The 18,040-nt window shown below is 40.0% G+C and overlaps 1 protein-coding gene and 1 long non-coding RNA gene across 2 annotated transcripts in view; one reads left to right on the top strand and one right to left on the bottom strand.

Moving 5' to 3' along the window:
* Window positions 1-18,040, bottom strand: part of LOC111098040 — a 122,985-nt gene that overhangs the window by 26,426 nt on the left and 78,519 nt on the right. The window lies entirely within an intron of this gene.
* The window catches only part of LURAP1L (leucine rich adaptor protein 1 like), a 48,740-nt gene continuing 42,044 nt past the window's right edge, over window positions 11,345-18,040 (top strand). Inside the window, exon 1 of the mRNA XM_038552392.1 lies at window positions 11,345-12,413. Within this exon, the coding sequence (XP_038408320.1) occupies window positions 12,096-12,413 (318 nt within the window). The 5' untranslated portion in view covers window positions 11,345-12,095. The remainder of the gene's footprint in view (window positions 12,414-18,040) is intronic.

Below are 18,040 nucleotides of genomic sequence, written 5' to 3' on the forward strand. Positions count from 1 at the left end.
GAAGGAAAGGACCTGATCACAGGGACTTTGATTAAAAGTGGAGAAAACATTCGATAATGATTAAGCATATGGACTCTGGAGTTAGAAGAGTGTTTATCTTCAGATAAAACACAACTCCTCACTGTGTGGTCATGGGAAAATTGCAAAAGTTAGCTAAGCCACAAATTGTAATACGAGCACAACTTTAGCACCTCCTAGAGTTGTGAACCTGATGACACGCAGACTAAGTACTCAGTGAGTGCTACCTAACATTATTAAAAGGAAACAACATTAAATCTACTTTAGTCAGCACAAGGACATCACTCATTTCTAGAAAAAAGAGGGAGAGAGAGAGAGAATGGAGGGAGGAAAAAGGGGACGGAGAGAGAAGACAGCAGCAAAGATAGGTCAAGAAGGAGAAATGGGACAAAAATGAGGGAGAAAAAATTGGAAGAGCTATGGCAAAAGGGAACAGGGAGAGGATTCTTAAAATTAATATTTACAGCCTGAAATTTCCATATCTTTTTTCTTTGTCATTGAAATAGAAGCAGAAGAAACTAAAATATAATTCTGGATGAAACTGGAAACAAATGTTCATGGGAAACTCAATGGAAAGCTTAGCTGGAGAGCGAAAGAGTAAAGAAGGGAAGAGCCTTGATGTCAGACATAGGGAAATGGAATAAAAGAGTGAAATACGACTTTCTGTAATCCTTTCCTGCGTCTTTTTCTTATTTCTATAGCTATATTTAAATGCCTTTTTAAATAATGTGCAATGTCAGCCTTCTTAGTCAAATATGGTTTGGCCTTTATACACTGTTTTAAACAAAGTACGCTTACATAATTAGGAATGCTGCTATAATACAAAGCAAAGATATTGCATTACACCAGGAAACTTAAGTTCTATAAAACGGAGGCTACATTCCAGCAAACTAACAAACCTTTTTTTATAATCCCTATTCATACACAATTCGGAATGATGTAATGCCAGGTTATATATCAACTAAACCATTCTTTTACTGAATCCCTGACCCAAATGCCTGAAGAATCTGTCTGGCGTTGATAGCATATTGAAGAAATGAATTAACTCTGTGGCCTTTTATATGTTACTACAGTTCTTACACAAGGACTGAAAATAATCCAATTTAAGGTGCTCTTCTAATGATTAAGAAATGGGTATTAACAAGGGTTACAAGTTCACTGAGTTAGGACTTAATGCAATTTTCTTGTGGGTTAAGAAATCCTTCATACAGACTGGGACGTAGAGATTTTAGTCATCAAGAGATTTTTGGCAAACCTTTAATGTGGAAGACATGTGCATTCAGGGGCGGCCACAGGGAAAAATTATGTAGTACCCGCAGTTATACTTAATGACCCATCACCTCTCAACCTTGTCTCCCTCCCACATGCCCAGATACACATACCCAGAGACTCATCTATCTCTCCCGACACAGGGCTTCCAACCAAGTCCCCACACTCCGGCGTTGGCCTTGACTCTTTCCCATAATACTGTCTTTTATCTCAATACCCGCTACCCAGTTATCTTCAAGCCAATATGGCACAATACAAATCAAGCTAAAGTGTTCCTGAACATTCATGTATTGAATTCTTTTCTAGTTAATATATTTGAAATTGAATGGTAAAGGGTTTTCTGTTTGTTTGTTTGTTTGTTTTTAAGTTCAGCAGTAATGCTGTGGAGAATATAATTTTGCTAGGTCATATATGAAAAATACAGAGAACTCCTTTCATAAAAGTCACATGTAGTTGCTTTGATTGTTTTTCCACATTGTGTCAGGCAATAACTCTGCCCAGTCTCTAAAGTTTGTCTTTGCTCTCTACTTAAAGGAGTTATTCCAAAATTATACTGTGCCACATACTTTATTATGGGGGAGGTATAATGCAAAACTGCCACAAAGTAGCCAGAGAATGATAATATTATAGACACTGTATAGAGTTAGGATTTTAATATTTAGTATTCACAAAGGTTCCCTAGAAGAGTCCCTATAATTAAGATATAGACATACTCAATAAATGACATTTTTACTTCTTAAAACATCTGGGATTCACTTCAAAAATATTCTACTTAATTTCTTAGGGTTAGAAAGACCCTACTTGTTATAAAAGTTTTGCATAAACAGTTAAGAATAAAATAGAAAGCATTAAAAAGAAACTTTAAAAGTGATATTCTAAGTTCTTTTTATAATTAATTTAAATTAATAGAAAAACATAGACATTAAATTAAAACCCCTCACAATCTCATTCCACAGTACAGCTTCATTATTTGATAAATAAACATATATATTTTATAACTGGTTTATATATCTCTATACATGTATATGTATGTCTATGTATTTACACATAGGTGTATACACACATATATACATGTTGCTGAAACCTGCATTTTTTTAGTTTTTTTTTTTCAGTTAACAATACATTGGTAATATTATCCTCTCCATTTTGAGTATTCTGCTATCACCTCCTTTTTTTTGATTGTAGAGTTGTCCAAGCTGTGGTCCTACATAATTTATTTAACTAGTTCCTCATTGCCAGACTTTTATGTAGCAACTTTTGCTAGCTCGGTTGTTTTCTCTCTGGATTTGGTAATGGACATAATTATAAATAAATCTCTCTGTCTATTGCTGATGACCTTTTTAGAGATAAATTCCTAGAGAATGAATTGCTGAGTCTAATGGTATGCCTGATTTTAAAACATCATCACTGGCCCTCTAGAATTTTACCAATTCACAGGTATACCAACAGTTTTTTTAACTCACCCCAGATATAGTCACATCAGGTGTTTTGAAATTTGAGGTAAGTTAGTGAACACTTTGTTTGCAAGGAGATTTTCTTGCAAAGGAGTTGTAACAACCCGCATACAAGCAATCAAGACTCACCTTTTCAGGATCCCACTACCCTGTAAATCATCTCTAGCACAAAACCAAAATGGACTGAGAAAGTGAGAATGAGAGTAAGAAGTGTTTCTGCTCCAAATTTCTACACAGCTATCAAATGATTGGTTCCTGTTGTAGCAGAGTGACCACACCTGTTTGGGGATGCTATAGCATCTCAGACACCTATGACTACATCTCTTCAACCGACCCCTCGGAGCCATCATTGACTCACAATCTCAAGACAAATATGAAGAGTTTTTGATAGAACGTGATGGAATTTAAGTCAACTTAGCAATGTTCTAAAATACACATTGAATATTTGAACTACCACAGCCAAAGTTTATCATGGAACTGCTGGTCAGCTACCTCAAAATCAGCTCTTACACGTGGTTGGGTACAGGAAAATCACAAAAAGAGAGAAGAGGTTGAGCAATGGCATTCTCAGCTTAGCTGCCTTTTATCTTCTGGAATGGCAGGACAACTTAGGCTTTTTTCCCTTATGAAATTGCCATGCCCTTGGCACTGGCAAGGAGCAGTCTCACTGACCAAAAGGTCATAAACCCTTCTACCCAACCCTGATTATTGCACAAGCTTTCATATAGCACCCTTTCATGATTGCTTTGCTCCTCCATTGCCAGTGTTTTTTAGGACCATCACCTTGTGAACTAAATAATTAATTTCTACTTCTTTTCAGATCTGGGGTCCACCAAGGGCCAGATTCAGTCTCAAATATTGGCCCCATGCTGGAAGGGAGTGATAATATGAAATAAAAAGCAGAGAATGAGACTAGCCATCTAGAAATCCTAATGTCCCTTAATGATTGAATATAAGTGAATCACGAATGCATTTCTTTTCTTTTTTTTTTATCTCTATTTTAGTTTTTATCACTCCCTCACTTGTAATTGAATTTCCCAATAATGTTAGAAGCAGTAACTCAGTGTGGGCTTACCAAAAATATATGTTCTGCAGTGAAAGCCCTAGCAGCCCATTTGTAGGTATGAAAACAACAAAACTTTGGGGATAAAATATAACCATATATATGTATACATATAAAACCATATGTGTGTGTGTGTGTGTGTGTGTGTGTGTGTATTATAATGATGTATATAACTACAACTGGCAAATCTCACCTTCCCCGCTTGACACTGATGCCAGTGTAGAATTGGGGAAGCAGCTTCACCCCTTGGAGCTTCAAATTAATCTTATGAAAGTAGGATTGGTAACATTTGTGTCTGGAAGATCCAATGACATAAACCATGTAAAGAGTCCATCATAACGTTTAATACATCACAGCTTCTCTTATAGCCAGTATTTTCAGAGTTTCTCTCACTTTATTTTATCATTGTGATTGGTGCTATTTTGATTTAAAGTATTTTTCTGTTTCTAAAGGTTCTTGCTGATTCCTCAAATGGTTATAATAACCAGTAACTATCTGCCTTAATATTTTGAGGACATCATTATAGTATTTATCTTTTATATAAGATGCACATAATCTGTCTCATTATGGTCACAAAAGTACTCTCATTGAATCCCACCTACTTCTGAAAGAAAATCACATCCTCGGTCTCACTCTTTCATTCTCTCCAATGCAGCAACACTAGTTAATAGCTTAAGAAGGCTAACTTTCAACTGTCCAGTAATCCTCTTAAGCTGTAAGACTAAGGTTTGCAATTCTAACATGGGAAGTTTTTGAGTTTTAATGCCCAAATAATGCGAAGTCATGTGTGCCTTTATATAGAATCTTTGTGATCTTTTTTTAAAGTTAAAAAAACACGTAAAAACTTTCATCCCTCATTTTCTCCCTCCCAAGACTTCTGAAAGCCAGTGTGACCTTTCCTTCTATACCTGTAACACCAAGAATAAGGAGAAGCCAGAAGCCTAAAATATGGACAGGAAATGAGCTATTCATAAAACATCACCAGAAATGGGAATTGATCCCAAAGGTGGGAATTCTACAGCATGTGAGATATATATATGTATATATATGTATATCTCAAAACCCTTGTGGAAACTCATAGTTCTCGCTATCCTTCTTAGATACAGTCTTCTCTGCGAGTCTTCAACATTGCTTTTCTCTACCCTCACTGGGGTTCTAGTTCAATACGCTTGGCTTCCATGCTGTTAAAAAATCAATGCTTCAAATAAGATCTGTCAAGACATGTTCAAAGCAAATTCATAAGATTGCCTCTAAACCAAGACATAGAAATAGCATATTTCTTTGGGTTTTTCATGTTTATCTTAGTTTTTTATACTATAATATTATTAGAGCCTACCTCAAATTCAATTTTAGAAACCATCAAGATATTTGGTGAAAGATATCAAAGGTCGGTTATATGAATTATGTCCATGACTATGCCACTGGATTGCAGGATAAGGCTGTTTCTGTGATCAAAGTTTTCCAGCTTATAAAACCATACTTAAAAAAAAAACTAACAGCTATTAATATCTAACTTACAGGTGATTAATAATAAAAGAGTAAATTAGACTGTCAGTTTTAATGCATATTGCCTGATAGAGACAGTCTGTTGTCTATTTCTTCCCTGTGGCTTTACGCCTTCAGGGCTGCCTCTATAGTACTGCCAAATATAAAAAGGATAGCAACTAAAAAGAATGTGCCAGTTCTTTCTTTTTATTCACAACCTCATGTCTGAGGTGAACCTCCACGACCAAACACCACAACATTATGAGTTGAATTGTGTCTCCATCCAAAAAGATATGTTGAAATCCTAACTCTATGCTACCTTAGAAGGTGACTTCACTTGGGACTGGGGCTCTTGTAGTTTTAATTGCTAAGTTAAGATATATTGGAGTAGGGAGGGCCCTTAACCCAATATGACCTGTGCCCTCAGGAGGAGAGAAAAATTGGGGCTTAGACACAGAGGGAAGACAGCCTTGTGAGGATGCAGGCAGAGGTTGGAACTATGCTGCCACAAACAAAGGAATACTTGGGAAGCAAAAGCCACAAGGGGTGAGGCTGGATCCTTCCCTAAGGCTTTAGAGAGAACATGGCCCTGTCAACATCTTGATATTGGACTTCTCATCTCCAGAACTGCATTTCTGTTTTGTTGTTGTTGTTGTTGTTGTTTGTTTTTTTCATTTCTCTTGTTTTAAGTCACACTTTAGATTTGTGGTATCTTGCTATGGCAGCCCCCAGGAAAGGACCAGACACAGTTTTATGAGTTCCCTAATTTTCCTGCTTCTGACTTTGGGACCCATTTTCCCAAGTATCACTTTGCTCAACCTTTTGACCTTAAACTACACTGCTTTTTCTGACTTTGAAGTTTTTATTTCTTTGCTTTAAAAAAAAATATATTTATTTATTTGTCGGAGAGTGTGAGAGTGAGAGCGAGAGAGCACAAGCAGGGGGAGCAGCAGGCAGAGAGAGAAGCAGGCTCTCCGCTGAGCAGAGAACCTTATGTAGGGCTCCATCCCAGGACCCCGGGCTCCTGACCTGAGCCAAAGGCAGATGCCTAACCAACTGAGCCACCCAGGTGCCCCTTTTATTTCCTTTCTTAAGTATAATTAATGATCATCTTGCAATATTTTACGAACCAGACATGCAATAGAAGTATCCCATATAAGTTTTCAGGAGCAAATTGTTAAATTTTTAGGTATTTTGCAAGTTGATTGCTAGACACATCCATGATTTCAAAAATTACACTGTATAAGCTTTAAATTAGGCAACTTATGCTAAAACGAAGGTAATAAATAATCAAAATGCATCCCTTCCTAATTATTTGACTACATTTTACTACAATCTATGCTCTTGAGGCTACCCATGTCTAATGTATCTGTATGGTGTAAATACTATTAGAGCACTGTGCCAGTGCCCATCCTTTACCAACTCATACTGGAAGCTTGAAATCTGTCATAGTGAGAATATTTACACCATTAAGACTGTCAAAAGCTACAAATCAGTTATTTTTATATTTTCAGAGAACTAGTTGTAAATGTTTATCAGCACACCACTGAAATATCCTGTCACTCCATTCTATAGGCCAGACTGGAACGGCTACAGAAGAACCAACCAAGGTTAGCTTCTCCAAAGAGATTTGATGGACTTTTCTGGGCCCTGCTCTGCACCTTTCATTAGGAATTCAGAAAAGCAAGGAAAGCAAGTAAAATCAAATAAAGGACTCTATTACAAATAATGAAGACAGAGAGATTTGACAGGGATCGTGAAGAGGGGATAAAGCAGACTTAGATGCTGGTGACCTACTTTTAGTATTGTCTACTAAATCTCTCAGGGAAGTGTTTAGCTGTGATTATAAATATTAATTAGATTCCAATCAGAGTACTATTTAAAGGATCTGTGCTCCTTAGGGAGAGACATTTCAGATAGATAGATAGATAGATAGATAGATAGATAGATAGATAGATGATAGGGCGATATACATGGCATACACATGTATAAGTTGCTCAAGTTGGTAACAAACTAGATGGCTTTACTTAGTAAAACAGACCCAACCCAGTTACAAAATTACATTTGAATTTAATGACTATAAACAGGCAGGGTAAAGTTTCACAGCTTTAGCAGATCTATAACTCCATTGTGTATGGATAAGATCAACATTCTTTAGTTTTGCTATGACATCTTCCTTGTTAAACAGTTCATCAGCTGAACAAAAAGATTTATAGGAACAGCAGCTCTACACACTTAAACACAAATTCAAAGAATCCGATACCATGAAATAGGTACTTCCTAAAAATCTTAAGCATAATTTGAGGCTGTTGGCTGCTTGCTATTATTCCGCACTGTGGGAAGTGAAGTCTCGGGTTAGAGACTCTGCCCTCGTGCTTGAACTCTCTGCCAGCAGTTGGGAATGCTGCAAACTTTCCATCAGTGCCAGAGAGAAGGTGGAAGGCCTTTCTTCTTTTAGCCACAATGCCAGCAGCAGATTAAGGAGTGGCATTACTCACACCATGCAGAGTCTTGCTGAGTCTACTTTTGCTGAAAGTACTATGTCTCATACCAGGAAGCGTTCTAAGTGTGGAATGTGTGAAGTGCATCACATCACTCTGTTTCTGCGACTGTGGCTTTCTTTTCAAACCTGTCATCTGAGTCCAACAATGTTCCCACTTAATTAGCCACTACGTTTCTTTTTGTTTTGCTTTGCTTTGTTTTGTAATGATAAATAAGAGGCTCTCTTTCATTTTCTGTGAACACAATCCAACTGCGAAGGAAAATCAGTCTCTTATTCTCCATAGTTTAACACTCATTCTTAGATTTCTTAGGCATTCTAAATAGAAAAATCCAATTCACACTTGAGGCAGTCAGAAAAGGAAGCATATAATAAAGTAGTTTGGATCTAAAAAGTTATGGCACAAATAAATAACAGAAAAGCTATTTTTATAATTTTACTTTTCAGTAGATTAGGCTTGGGGAAACATGTATTTGGAAATGGACAAGAAGGTCAGGAGCAGGGAGGGAATGCTGTTAAGAGAGCTAGGGAGATACAAAAAGGTTATCCAGAAGAGATTTTTCCCTATTTCTCACTGTTCTTTCTCTTTCATTTTATGATGACCTCACTGTCACCCCAGACCCCCATGTTAGACCCACTACTGAAAAATTCTTGACAGCTAATTCCGCAAATCAAGATGTGTAATTAACATACAAGGCTAACTGACAAGGTTAGCAAGTGGTTAGATCTCTCACACTTCTTCTTTTTTTTTTTTTAATGATAGGAGAAATATCCTCAAGACCCAAAGATTAAAAAATAAAGACCCTCTTTTTTAACATTTTGGGTAAGGAATGTCTCAGACCAGATCACATAAAGCAGTAATGACAGAGTTAACATAATCTATAAGAAGCCTAATAACAGTTCTGTGATTCTGTTTTGAAAATTAGCACTTTGGCATAAAAAATGTCTCCATTTTTTAAAAGAGTTTCTTTATTTATTTGAGAGAGAGAGAGAGAGCATGAGCAGGTGGGGCAGGGGTGGGCAGAGGGAGAGGCAGAGGCAGGCTCCCAGTGCAGGGCTGGATCCCAGGGCCCTGAGATCATAACCTGAGCTGAAAGCGAAAGCTTAACCAACTGAGCCACCAAGGCGCCCCAAAATGTCTCTACTTTAAACTAAAATGTCATAAGCCGTTAACTGGGAAATTTTGAAAGGCTCGACATAACAGCTTTTCTTAAATGTTTGCATTTGTTTTACATTGCACTGGCACAAAATATTGCTTTATATACAAGCTTTCTTAATGAGACCAGATTTATTTTGTAACAAGAATAAAAAATGAGGGTGACTACAGAGAGAAATTTCATGCTTTATAAACCATAGGGAATAATTACGTTTCATAAATGATAAAAAAAAAAAAAACCTACAGCATACCTTTGTGAGTTATCAGAGAATCTGGTACTATTCTTTGTCTTTGAGGGTTTTTTTTATCTATCTGTAAACTGGAATCTGCTGTCTTTCATATTTTGTCAGTCCTTACCAAAGTTTCAATTCTTCCAGGATCTGTTTCTAACTCTCTAAATTAATGTTTTCAATTTCTCTCCCACCCTTCTGCCTTAGAGCTACAGAGAAAAGCTGACCATCCAGATCCTTAAGAACATTCTAGGTTATCTTGAATCTAAAGAAGCCCAGTAAGCTGATGCTGGATGCATTCAGGCCTTATTTTTATTTTCTGAGGAGTTTTCTCTGTAGGCATTCAAAGTGAAAAAAAATTTCCTAATTTTGAGTTATCAATTTCAGTATCAAATACTAATTTTACTGTCTGTGACTCATAGCAAAGGAGGTATTCCCTTTTTGGACAGTTCTATTGATAATTTGACAATACACTTTTTTATTGACCAAGTGCAAACTAGCTATTGTGTTTGTGAGATCCTCTTCTCAACCAGCCAGCCCTATGCTGAACTTTTTAAGGGTTTGAAACACACACACACACACACACACACACACACACACAAACTGCTTTTTTAAGATTTTATTTATTTATTCATGAGAGATACAGAAAGAGAAAGAGAGAAGCAGAGACACAGGCAGAGGGAGAAGCAGGCTCTGTGCAGGGAGCCTGACCTGGGAGTCCATCCTGGTTCTCCAGGATCAGGCCCTGGGCTGAAGGCGGGGCTAAACCGCTGAGCCACACAGGCTGCCCCACAAACTGCTCTGGATTGAAATGCAAGCCTTCCATGATTATCTGTCACAGTGCAATTCTTACCCAATGCAGGTGTGGTTTTCCAAATTTAGGACAAAGCATGTTGTTTTATCAGTGAGTTGAGATTTAGCATTGTTCTCCTTTGATTCTATAAATGGTTATTCCAACTTTAAAATGGGCCACTTCATTTATAACTATTTTCTTCATTGATTTCTAAGACTGAGAAATAACAGAAATTTCTGGCATGCTGAAAAGGGAACTTTAGCAATTTTCTCCCTGACATGAAATATTTCATTCTGATGGCCCATGCATGTTCCCTATCCTTATAATTCCTAGATGAGGCTATATGGAGAACACACTCTGAAATGTATCTATGGGCTGAGTATAAAACCTGAGTGACGTTTGGGAATGGAGCCCATGAAGGACCAAGAACACAAATACTTATTTGTCCTGAAAATAGAGGATCTTATATTTTTCAAATATTCCAATGGAATCCCCAAATTAGAGTTTACTAAATTGAAAACAGTATCCTCTACTTGAAGATTATTAACGCAAACTCACCATTGAGTCAGACCTATAATCTCTGTAGCTCATTGTAACTTACTTGGTAGAAGTATCTCATAAAATTGTATGCTTTGAGTCTCTTCAAATTGTTGGGAAAAAATAGATAAAGTACCAAAGACAACTTTTTCGCTAGATCTGGCCAATACTTTTTGTCTCTGTAATTAAAAGTGTCTCAGCAACTTCTCCCTTTTAAAAATCCATCCCTGGGCAGCCCGGGTGGCTCAGCGGTTTAGTGCCGCCTTCAGCCCAGGGCATGATCCTGGAGACCTGGGATCGAGTCCCACGTCAGGCCCCCTGCATGGAGCTTGCTTCTGCCTCTGCCCCTCTCTCTCCTCTCTGTGTATTCTCATGAATAAATAAATAAAATCTTTTAAAAAAAAATCCATCCCTACCTCCGTAGCCATATAAATTATTCCGGCTGCATAATTCTTCACGTCTTGCAGTGAAATACTGTAATATTGGGGAAGATAATTCATTTTGGCTGTACATTCTTATTGAACTTTTGGTGAAACGTTCACTTTTTACTAGTGTAGAAAGTGGGAGAGGCTTCTAGAAGCCAGACTTGTGCTCTATAGGAAGACAGGGGGTGAGGAATGCCACTACATTTAAAGTCAATCTTCTTTCTCCAACTTTTGTAAACTGTTTTGAAGGCTGCGGCTACCAGGCAATTTCACCAGGAAAACTGAAAATCTAACACCGGTCTTAGGTACTCCCAAGTACAGCAGCTCACTGAAACTGCGGCTGGCAACGGGGTGAGAAAATTTCTGTTGCTCTTCTTTCCTGTGATATACGGTACAAGGGTTGGCCCCGGTTTGGTCCACCTGCCAGCGGAGTTTAAAGTTTCCAGGGCTGGGAGGAACACAATGACTTGGATCAAACTGCCTAAATGAGAAGAAGGGCATTTCTGCTACAACAAGGAAGCCCTTAAACTCCTGCTAAGCTAACCGTCTCTTTCATGCGTCCATGCACACGACCGACCTCCTCTATCACTGACCAGGGATTATTTCTGACAATCCAGGATATTCCGAAAGCTTGGAGACATATGGCTGGAAAATGAAACGACCCTGGAGTGTGGCCACATCATTACTTTGTGTCGCGTGGTACCAGATGGGCAATCATGAATGATGCCGAGATGTGAACGGACAGTTTTATAAAGCGAATTTCCACCCCCCACCCCCCCAAAAAGCCCAAACAGACTTCGTTCCCCTCTCTTTTCTTTTGGTTTATAATGCTTGGATTTTTCTCCTCCCTGCAATATCAATGAACTCAACTCGGCAGTGGGGTGGCCAAAGAGGACGAGGCTGAAGCGATCTCTGAAACCCTAGTAAGTGTCGGAGGAGCCACAGCACCCGCGCCACCGCGGCTGCGACCCGCCGGGTCCGGTGCGGGTCTCGGGGTTGACAGCGGCGCGGCGCAGGCGGTTACGGGGCGGCCGGGGCGCTCCCTCCGCCGAGGACAGAGCCCCAGGCGCCGGGAGGGGTTCGCTCATTTCGCCGCAGACTTCGAGGCCGCTGCTGCCTCCCGTGCGCTGCGTTTCATTACCATCATCCTCGTTCTTGAAAAGTCATGGAAGACGGCCCGCTGCCAGACCTCAGAGACATCGAGCTGAAGCTGGGGCGCAAAGTACCCGAGAGCCTAGTGCGCTCGCTCCGCGGGGAGGAGCCGGCTCCCCTGGAAGGGGACAGGGACCCCTGCGGGGGGAGCGGCGGCGGCGGCGGCGGCGGCGGCTGCAGCAGCAGCAGCAGCAGCAGCAGCAGCTGCAGCTTCCCCCCCTCCCTGCCGTCCTCCTCCTCGTCCTCTCCAACCTCCGGCTCCCCACGTCGCAGCCCCTGCAGCGCCCTGGAGAGGCTGGAAACCAAGCTGCACTTCCTCAGGCAGGAGATGGTGAGTGCGGTGCGCCAGCTGCGGGGAGGAGGGCCGGGCCCCCGGCGGGAGACGGAGCGCGGCGGAGGCTGCAGGGCTGAGCGCGGGGCGCGGGGGGCGCGCGTCGGGGCGGGGGGCGGGGGGGCTCGTTCACCCCGGACGTTGCTCGCTCACGGTGTGCCGGGACGGCAGAGCCTGTTTTGCTCGGCGTACTTTACGATCGCGCCGACTCTGTGCTTCGGGCTCCGACCATTGAGCTGCAGGTCCGCAGCCGCCGGAGCCCCCTGGCCGCCGAGGGTTTGCGGTCACTAAGGCCCTCTGGGGCCTGCTGTGTGCCCTTCACTCTTTCGGTTCGAAAGGTGGCTCGGCCCTTGGCGCTTCAGCAAAAACACTTCCCGGTTTGCCCAGAGGTGGCGAGGCAGGGTCCCTCCCTGCCAGTGATCCTTCCCAGCTCGCTCGGCCACCACTGCCCCCACCCCCGCGCCCCCCCTCTTGGTGCAGCGGGCGCAGCGGGCGCAGCGGGCGCAGCTGTTCCAAGGCCACTGGTAAGCTGCCTCTCCACAGCTGGCTCTGAAAACAATGGCCCGCTCGTCCTTGATGTCCTGGGGAATAGCTGGCTGGACTGTTTTGATCCTAGCAAGCAGGTGATCCCCAGGCCCAGGAATTTGCTAATGACCACTTCCGACCCTTCCCCCCTCAGTCCTCGATCTGCAGTTGTTTTCGGTGCCGCTTGTAAACATTACCTTAGGAGTAGGACAATGAGACTAGTACTGGGTCGGAGAATCCTTTTGTTATTCCGGATGTACTTAAACGGAAAAACTTATTTACTGGCCAAGAGTTCTGGGGCAAGTCCCTTGGCCTCTGTGAGCCTCGGTTTATTTGTACAATGAACTGGATGGAGGAAATAATTCCTTCCCAAATCCTTTGAAGAAAATAACCACCAAGCAACAGCATTTCCTCCCAGCCTGGAGTGGAGCAAAGTTGCAACAGGGGTCTCAGTCACCCCAGAGGATGGTGAGGCTTTTCTACATGAAAGGATCCTCCTGTCTGCTAGGGCCTTGCATTAAAAGTAAGTAACCCTGGGTGTTTTCCTTAGTTTCTCTTTCTCTGCATTTGGAACACTCTGGAGGTAATGAATTCCACAGCATAGAGTAATCTTGGCAAATATATAAGTGTACAAAGCCAGTCTTCAGAGATCATGTCCTGTGTTCAGAATTTTCACTGTGTAGCCTACATACAGGTCCCAGGATGTCACTCTAAAAGCCCATCTCAAGACCTTTAACGTTGGTCTCCTGGGGGACTTTAGTTTTATGTCTCAGGTAGCTGTTTTCTTCCTATTTGGAATGGTTAACTGTTGAAAGCAAATCATACACACATACACCTTTGCCTGTATAAGTCTATAGATGTGCATGCACATGTGCATTTGTGTGTATATATTCATACACCAGGTGCAATGCAAATTATTTTGTTACATATTCATGTTTCCCTGTCTAAATCCACACAGGTTCTGTATCTTAGTTATTCAAAAAGTCCTTATTAAGCATTTACTATGGGGGCTGAAAATAGAAAATGAAAAAGTCAAGGAGGTTGTCTGTTTAGGGCTCTCAAATCTCTTGCACTCATTTGCCACTTATTATTTGTAGTAAATAAAACCAAGTGTGTTGAAGAACTCCATACAGGGAAAAATCCGGTTATTTTCAACTAAGGACAGTTTCTAGACTTACTCTGTTTTTCGTGATGAAAATATCATAGACACATAAAACTCTGTCTCTCCAAGCCAGAGCTTGCTGTGTGTGTTTAGCGTATATTAATAAATGCATTTTTAAAAAGCAGATAGAAACCACCACAATAACAGCAGCAAATTGCTAAATTGACCGTTTTGTTATATCTTCTATGTGAAGCATCAGTAGCTGCAGGAGAATTTATGCCAAACAGATGTTTTGTGCTCAACTTTGGGCTCCACTGAAGGTCTCCATTGGGAAAATAAGAGCATTAGCCATGGGACTTTAGAGAAGAGATTGAGACAGGTACATTCCTCTGCCAGTGAGACTGGTTTACCCCATTTTACACGACTCTTTTGGGTGCTAAAAACCCCAGCTTCAGCATAACTGGGAAGCAACAGATTTGTTTTTATGTAGACTTGGCAGTTTTGTTATAAACACTGAACAGATGCAGTTCTGCCATTCTTCCTGTCTCCTGTCTCCTCCTCGCATCCCCATGTAGAGAAGTTAGAGAACCAGAGTGGAATATGACCTCTTAAGTGTGATTTTTACGTTCTTTTCTGCCGTATACTATGGGCACTGAGTTAACCTTCTTGGTATGATGCGTGACCCCACATTTCACGTTTATTACTTCTAGTTGTCCACAGATTGTTCTGGATTGTCCGGAATTACCAGGCTTGGCCTGCCCTCAGAACTCTTTTCTGAGAAACACCTGAGCCAGGCACAAACCTTTCTAGAGACTTTCAGGAATTAAGTCTCCCTTCTTTTCCTATTAGATGGATGTGTATACCATCGACACAATATTGCATAGACTTGCAGGGAGGCAGTCTTACACAAAGTTCCTTATATACACATGACTTCATCATTGTCTCTCATCAACTTTTATGCCTTCATGGAGAATTTCCTTCACCCTTATTTGTGATGTTACAACCAATGCTCTTAGGGGTCTGAGAGATGCAGTTGTAAAAAAAGGCAACTTGAAAGAGATTGAAGAATGGAGAGAAACTATTTCTGTAGCCAGACTTCTTAATGGTGCAACCCTTGTTAACAACATAAATAGCACCATATATGATAAAGCTTGTGGGAAGGAATATATTAGAAAAGAAAATTTGCAGGCATGCATTTGGTACAAGAGGCCCACTTAAGGTAATGATCAGGATGTTTGGGGGAGGAGACAGATTTTCCCAGTATGTAAGCATTTTTATTTTTAATTTATAGATAAGGAAATTTGATAATTCAATAGACAAATGCAAAGATATACACAGGAAATTTACAATGAAATTGGAAAGAGATGTCATGCCTCATGTACAAAGTCTGCCCAATATGTGTTCACTACCTTTCTGTTCAGAGTGTTTTAATATTTGTTATCATTTGAATCTAAAGTCATACTGGAAAAGAGGAAGTATTTTCATCCATGTTTTGCAAATAAGGCCATTGTGGCTTAGCAGACCAAAGTCACACAGCTGATTAGTGAATAGAATCACAAGTTGAACTCTTATCTGACTCCATGTACTCTGCCCCCCCCCCTTCCAATCTGCATGTAAATCTGTGTGATAGCTCAGCACCCCCTAGAGTATTAAGGGACCAAGAAAAGAAGCTCTGGGGATACATGTCCGGAGTTGTTGCAGATACAGTTTCTTTCAATAATCAGTGATTTATTGAGTGCCTACTATGTGGCAGACCTATCGCTAGACCTTGGTAATATACAATACAATGGCTGCTTTAAAAAGTCAATCCTATGTCTGGAGCTTTTATCCCATGTTCCCAATAGTTTTCATCCATGCAAAGACTCCTTTTACAAATGTTCTTAAAAATGGGACTTTCAGCATTGCTTATGAAATATTACTCTAAGTTTTCTGATATCCCATGATATCCAAAATATTTTTCCAATAAATGTAAATAATCTCTATCAAAACCTGTGTTTTACCATTCAGTCATACATTTTACATTGCATTCTTAAAAGATGTTCAAAGACTTTTAATGTTATATCAGTACATCTGTGACACTTATTTTCATCAGTTTTTCTCTGAAAGAAATTTCAAATTTGTCAAAGACAAAGGCAATCGCTAAAGAATCAAAATCTGGAATTGGAAGGGGTCTAATGCACCCTCCCTAGTTTGCCTTCCCTGATAATTACTGTTTAGAAAATCAAAGAGTAGTTTGGAATGAAGTATATACTACCGTTGATGCCACATTCTGGTTCCAATCGATTCTGTATTATGTTGGGATGATTACTAATCTTCAGGTTACTACCTAAAGGTTACAGTGCCATTATGAAAACTACTATTGAAATACCGTGTTCTGATTTCCGTGTTTTTGGCAAATGCACAGCAGTTGTATGATATATCTAATACAATAAACAATCTCAAGCTAGTTACTTATCTTTTCTTACTATTAAAGCATTCAAATACCCTTCCCAGTTCCTCAACTCTTGCTTTAATAAAGTTTTCTAGGCAATTCCAGGATGAGACAAATACACATACTCTCAGACAAACATGCACATGATACTAGCAGAACGTAAATCAAAATGTCAAAATTTTTATGAGTGGTAGGTTTATACTTGGTTTTTGGTAATTTCTTTTATTGATCTTTTCTATATTTTGCTCCCATGTTAAATGGCTTGCTAACTTTGTAATAAAAATAAGCGTTATCTTATATTCTCTCAGAAAATAATTACATTAAATTAACTTCACAATTGCTTTGGATATGCTTCAGAAGAGGCTAGGAGATGTCTATCACTTGTTCTATTATTCAGTCACTTTTTATAGCTAGGTAGTTTCAGTAATATTTTTACTATTTTATCATTAACTATTTTTGGGGGGTTGGACAAAAATTTAAGAGAAACCCTTAGGTATATAATTGAGAAGCTGTAAAGTGGAAGGTACTTTCCTTGATGAGTTCACAAGATAGCAGAAAAGATAAAATAGGAATATAATTTGGCCAGAGAAAGATTACAAGCTAGCATGTCAGCAGGTGCACAATGCCATAGCAGAGATCAGACATAAGTGTTGAGATGAACAGGTAAAGCTGAGGAAATTTTTGACAGCATCTTGGACAAAGACTTAAAAGTTCTGATGATGATGCTAAGTAAGGGCTTAATATTAGGGATAAAGACATCAAGGAGATGAGGAAACTGATTCCTAATAATGGCTTCTGTTATTATGCACACAGAGTGTTATTATACTTACTTAAGTCTGACAAAAATCTTGTTGAAACATCTTTCCTTACACAGTGGCTCAAGAACTGACAGCAGTGCACACAAAGGTAGCAATGTCATTTTGCTAGCAACACAGAGACACAATTTAGAGAATTTATACCTAACTTGAAAACAGTGACAGTTCCAAAACCTGATGGAGCCCCGCCCTGTGCCTAGGAATGTATGTTGAATTATTGGTACATACTTGAAGAACACTTTCCGACCAAAAAGAATTCCCTTCCATTCCAGTCATGTTGCACAAGCATGCTGCCCTGATCTTGAGACACCACAAATATTGTGAGATTTTTTTAGACTGATTATGCTCATTTCCATGACAGCACACACACAAAAAATATCTTTAACTTTCTGTTTTGTAGTTAATAAATCACAAACGAATTTGTCAGATGTTAAGACTTCAGGGTTTTTTGTTTGTTTGTTGGTTGGTTTTTTTAAATACTACTTCTGAAACCGGGATTTATGGCTAGAGTCTCTGGGGTCCCTGAGAACTTGACACTTTTTTGTTGGTTTTCTTTGAGAAATGTTCCTTTTGTTCTTCTTTAAGGTTATTCTTTGCTACTCAAATTGTGGGCTTCTGGTTTAGTGGAACTTTTGCGGGTTTGGAGCTAGATGAGCTGAGGTTCCAGTCAAATCTAGAGCAAGTCAAGATACAAACCAGTAGGGCCCAGTCGGCTGCCAAGGCCCTGCACCCTCCCTCTGGAAACTCTTAGCCC

This window comes from Canis lupus, chromosome 11, assembly GCF_011100685.1.
Source record: "Canis lupus familiaris isolate Mischka breed German Shepherd chromosome 11, alternate assembly UU_Cfam_GSD_1.0, whole genome shotgun sequence".
NCBI classification, from domain to species: Eukaryota; Metazoa; Chordata; class Mammalia; order Carnivora; family Canidae; genus Canis; species Canis lupus.